General features: G+C 39.0%; 1 protein-coding gene across 1 annotated transcript; it reads left to right on the top strand.

The window, feature by feature from the left end:
• Positions 1-1,624: 1,624 nt before the first annotated feature.
• On the top strand, positions 1,625-4,349 carry LOC128381831 (uncharacterized). Its single transcript, XM_053341860.1, has 6 exons — positions 1,625-1,747; positions 2,390-2,552; positions 2,676-2,868; positions 3,066-3,335; positions 3,687-3,792; positions 4,339-4,349. Exons 1-6 carry the CDS (start codon positions 1,642-1,644, stop codon positions 4,347-4,349), a joined length of 849 nt encoding a protein of 282 aa, XP_053197835.1. The 5' UTR covers positions 1,625-1,641.
• Positions 4,350-6,000: the final 1,651 nt, after the last annotated feature.

Here is a 6,000-nt window from a genome sequence, read left to right as displayed (position 1 = left end):
TGTGTGTGTGTGTGTGTGTGTGTGTGTGTCTGTGTGTGTTGGTATAGCTGGTATAGACGGACCTTTGACCTGAATACGTACCGACATTATGAGGACATTTGGGATTAGGCGGACCATGCCAATGTCCTCATAAAACAAAAACAAAAAAAGAGTGAATTTACATTTGTTAGGGTCTAAATAACAGATATTCTCATTTTCTTTGAAAGTCCTTCTTTACCACTTGACCTGACTTTCAGTGTATCCCAGTGTATAACACAGTGACCCCATCGGTCGTGCCTGAATTGCAGTTTGATACACATTTTTGATACACCGGATTCAGATTTGGCGGGCTTCTTCGTGATTGGCTGGTTACAGGTTTGGGCGGACCCCTCCCCTACTCTGAGCTCCAAGCCCCGCCCACACCTCGGCTCTTTAATTTTACATGTGTTTAATGGAGGATGCTGCTGCTGGGCCCCGCTGGAGGAACGAACGGACAGGTAAGCTGATATATTTTATTAATAACTTAGTGTGTCTGATTTAATTAAGGTAAAGTCAAGCTAGTTTTATCTGGTTATGTAAACGGGCCATTTTACACTGATTTAGATGCTTTATAGTCATTTGATTTTTATTTTTTTTATTACGGCTACCAAGTGGTAGAGAGCTAGTTGCAGTTGGCTTCGCTCCGGAAAGACGTTTGTCTGTCAGAAAAGGTAATATTTGTGAGATATTACGGCGTGTTTTGTGTCCTTTCTGCTACAGTTGCACGTCTGCTTGTTCTTTCGGGTTGCACCGAGGCACCGCGCCCTCGTTAAGCCTTAATTAGAGGCACCTGTTGCGCCATGTTGACTTGTGCTTGACTCATGCTCACAGTGGAGGAGTGTTAGTTACTCAGGTTCATATACAGTGAAGAAATAGGCGTTGCATGGACTGGACATTTAACCATCTCTGTGTTTTGGGGCTGTGGCTGACGCTGCTGAGCGACGTGATATTATAAGTACCTGATTAAATGGCAAAATCGGCTGCACCATTCCTCGACCTAGATCTCCCAGTTAAGATGTGAAGCTGCATCAGAGATCCCAGGTTGAAGGAGAAAAAAAGTGAGAAAGAAAGAAATCTCAGTGAGATATTTTGGTGTATTTTTGTGTCCTTTCAGCCACAGTAATGGCGTGTATATGTATACAAACAAAGGGTTAAAGGTACTTTTTTTCCAGGCCATGTCTTTGCTTCTTTTTAATGATTAACAAAGACAATGAAGCATCCAGAAGGTTCATTTTAGCTGGATTAGTTGCAGAAACTTCTATCTTGTTGTCAAAACAACTTGTATCATTGAGGCACTGGGATACAGGATGAAGTTCATTCTGAATGTAGTTCAGCTCAGCAATACATAAGTAAATGTAATCCTTATACTGTTAATATGTTGTGCATATGCAGACTCCTGTTATATTCTGTGGTGAAAAGGTGTGAGATTTGCACATCAAATTAACCTTTGAATATGATAACAAATTGTATTAAGTGTTTAGTTTTAGCAGTGTTACAGTGGTGAGTACAGCATCTGGCTTCTGTCCACATGATTCAAGAAGATTACCATGGTTATTCCTCAAATGAGCATCATAATCATGACTGTCTTTTCTTTAATACAGGTTTTTTGATTTTTCAAGAAACATGAATAGAAGAAGACGTATCAATCCAAAGGATGATGCCAGATATTATGTCAGCACTGGAAAGGACAAACCAGGATTTGATGTAAAACACATAAGTGTTTTCAAAGGTTAGTGAGTGTAAAGCTCTGAATATTTAATCATGATTAAAGTGGAAATAAAGCAGCCAATCACATAAGAGTAATTCACTTAATGGAATTCCACTGCACCTCACAATTTGGAGTATGACAAATGTAAACATGTGTAAAGCAGAAGTTCGGTTATATGTTTTGTCACAGGGCTGCCATCTTGCATAATGATAAACTGTGATGTCACTGGGTTGGTTTGCTCCCTTGGTAGAAATGGTGAAAGATAGCAAAAGATGGAGATGAAAAAACATAGTGAAAGATACAGACATGAAGGATAGAGTCTGTGAATTATTGAGACAGTGACACACAAATGTGAAAAATAGTGAAAGAGAATAACATTGAAAAGACAAATGTGAGAAAATGGAGGCTACCTTTTCATGATTGTACCAAGGCAGCAAACCAACCCTGTGATATCACAGGTTATCATACTGCAAGATGGTGGTGCCTTCATGACAAAACATAAAACTGAACTTCTTTCAACTAAATCTTCTTTCTTTTATATATTTATATTGGGCATTTTAATGTACTTATTTACTGTGGATATCCACCAAGTGAATTATGTTAAAACCTTTTAAACTTTAAACATGGCATCTTACTTACACGTTACACATATTTGTGAATTAGGTCGTGGGATCTTCACTACTGCCCCATTCGAAAAAGGGGACTTCCTACTAGAGTACCAAGGTCAACTCATTACCCATCAGGAATGTGAGAGGAGGCAGAGGATCTACCATGACAGCCTTAAGGACTTCATGTTCAAGTTCCGTTTTGATGGAAAACTCTGGTGGTGGGTATTGTCGAATCAGAATTAAATGACACATTGATTATGGTTTGCTGAACATATATTAACGGAAGGTGTTTAAGTCAGACTAAATCACATTGCAAAACTATAAATGATTTTCAATTACAGTGTTGATGCGGCTAAAGAGGACGGGACCTTGGGCAGACTGGCCAACGATGACCATGTAAACCCGAATGCAAAGATGAAGTACATTATGGTTGAAGGAAAGCCCCATCTGTGCTTGTTTGCAAAACATAGTATAAGCCCTGGAGAGGAGATCACATATGATTATGGTGATTCAGACTGGCCATGGAGATATAAGGTAGCTGAAGTTTTCCTTTTGTGATATTAATGTCTCAAACTCCTGTGTTGCTAAATCATAGCAATACAATTCTATGAGAGCGTGAAGACACACTGGAAAAGCTAACAATTTGTCCCATGACTGGTCAGAGGTCATGTTTTTCCCACCTTTCTTATGGTATTACATAGGAAACATCTTATAACTTTTTTTTTCTGTAGGATGATGCTGCAGGGACCCATGGCAGTGAAATGGTGGACAAGCCCCATGACACTAAGATGGCAGCAGGGACCCATGACACTGAGAGGGTGGACAAGCCCCATGACACTAAGATGGCAGCAGGGACCCATGACACTGAGAGGGTGGACAAGCCCCATGACACTAAGATGGCAGCAGGGACCCATGACACTGAGATGGTGAACAAGCCCCATGACACTGAGATGGCTGCAGGGTCATGTCCAGATCCAAGGAATCCCAGCAGGGTTGGAAAGGTAAATGAAATCCTATGTTCTGCTTTATGATTTGTGTGGTAAAATATAAAGTAACCCAATATTGTCAATTGGTGTAGTGTGTGTGTGACCTGAACATATGGTTTATGTGGACAGTGGTTTACAGAGACCTTCTTGTCAAGTGCTTCTCTAGTGTAAGTCAGTATCAGATCAGTGTGTGTAACCTGAACATATGGTTTATGTGGACAATGGTTTACAGAGACCTTCTTGTCAAGTGCTTCTCTTAGTGTAAGTCGGTATCAGATCTCTGTGTGTGACCTGAACATGATTGATATAATTTATATGGGCAGTGGTATATATGACCAATAACTCATGTCAACTTCTTGCCCACAGTGTAAAAATCATCACCTTGTGCTCACAACAGTAGCCACCCTGGATAAGTGCATTCAGTGTGTGGGACCTGTATCATCGTTGAAGTGGTTAGGCTATGAATGCAAAGGTGAGACAAGTGAATTAAGTGTATAACTATTAGAAGTAGATGTGTATACAGATTTTAAAAGGGGCACATAGCTAAAATTAAAGCAGCCCCATTTAAATATAAAAAATGTACATGTATAAAAGAGTCTTTCTCAATAGAAATAAGAAAACACGATTATGTCCTAAGTATGTTGAGCTTGTTTCATAGTACAGGCTGCTGGACTGACACTTCCTGACTCCAGTTAGCTTCTGTCATGTCTTCACTCCGAGGCATTTTCCTTACTTGAAGCCCTGGTATTCTACTATTTGGTGCAGGCATATGATCATTTTAGATGTTGTGTGTATATAGTGCTGTTAATCTTTGTTTTTATACTGATGGTTGGATATGTATATTTGTTTACCACATTTATATTTAAAGTACTACAGTGATGATTGTACAGTTGAACATTTTTGGAACCATTGAACAAACACAAAACATTATGACCTTTTAGAGAGAAGGGATTGCATTGCTTTGAGTGAAATGTACGTGTGCATTGGTTTTATGTGTAATGTATGTGTTGTATTCCAGTGTATGATTAACTCTTCTTCAAAGTAACACCTATGAAACATTATTTTTTTATTTAATTTGTGCTATTTGTGACTTTTACTAACACCATTTCCTAGATGAAATCACAGTAAGTGACACTGAGGCCAAGGACAGTGAGAGTGATTCTGATGCCACTGGCACAGCATTCCCAGAGTGTGAAACTAGTAAGGCTGTGGGCGCTGCAACAGGCTCTACAGCCACGGAGCAGGTCCATGATGCTGCAGATTTTGGTAAGTTATTTCCCTTTACAGTTGTTTGTTTGTTGATAGAATGTATTTTTCCATTAAAAAAATCTTTTGGCAAATTATGTGTTTTGCAGAAGCAGTGTCATCAGTGACCTCCACCGTGAATGAGACTGTCCCTCTCTCTGAAGGTAAGTTTGATTGTAACGCATCTTTACACTTAAAATGATGCAGTTACAGTATATTGTATGATGTGAATATATAGGGGTGCCCCAGCAGTTAGTTACAGTTTTTCAAAATTGCTTAGACACATTTCTTGAATCCTTCCACCCTTTTCTCAAAACTGTAAACACAAAACCTAATTTTCAAACTACATTCATTAAACCTCTGATCCTTCTTGCAAAATCAAACAATGTCTCAAAACACTACTGAGCATTCATTAAACATCAGAAAATGGAAAACAGTGTTCAGGACATGTAACTCCAGAAAAAAATGGTTATTGTTTATAATACATTAAATACATTTTGTGTTTTCCAAAAAAATATTCACAACTCAGTAACACAGTTTAGATATTGCATACTGTAAGTACTGCAAGAATTACAGTATTGACTGTCTGCTGATTCAGTACTTGCATACCGTAAAAATCCAGTACTGCAAAAGGCCAAAGTACAAACACAAAATCTAATTGAAAAGCACATTATATTATGCTGTAAATGTAACTGCAAAATCAAAGTCAACAAGTGATTCATTCAGCCTCAGCATCACGTCTTTGTGCTGGGTCAGGACATTGCCTACATCACAGGTAACGGAGGAAAAACCCTCTGGTGTGTCTGATCCAGCCTTGGCAAGACTCTACACCTGTCACCACCGGCCAATCCCATGGCCTGCAGGAGATTCTCCCTTTTATAGGGTTTCAGTGATATACCTTCCACCGCCATGCAGAGAAAAACTCTTCTGTTGGGGTGAGGAAAGGGGAGTACAGTATGATGGAAAGCAAACATTCATGAACCACTCTGGTATCACCCTTCAACTCACCCATGCCTCCTGTGCACTCTGAACTGATTTATATTTATATTATTTATTTATATATATTTATCACATCATGAGCAACAAGTGTGTAAGCTATGATATCTGTGCTGTAATTGTGTTTACAGTTTTTCTGTATTGCTAAAACACTAAACTCCATTCTCTGAACCAAATGCAATTATTGAATCAATCACTCTTTTGGCAAAACCATGAACAATTTTCACCTGGTTAGACACAATCTGCAGATCTTATTTACTGTTTTTCTAAACACATTCTCACTCACTAAAACACATGTTGCACTTGTGATGCATAATGGTAGCCACAGGTGGCAGAAGTTAAACACAGTTACAGCACAGATATCATAGCTTACACACAAAGACTCAAAACTCTTCACACTTGTTGCTCATGATGTGATGAAACCAATATAAGCCAGTTC

This window comes from Scomber japonicus, chromosome 20 (genome assembly GCF_027409825.1).
Source record: "Scomber japonicus isolate fScoJap1 chromosome 20, fScoJap1.pri, whole genome shotgun sequence".
NCBI classification, from domain to species: domain Eukaryota; kingdom Metazoa; phylum Chordata; class Actinopteri; order Scombriformes; family Scombridae; genus Scomber; species Scomber japonicus.
This window is presented reverse-complemented; position numbering and strand designations above follow the sequence as displayed.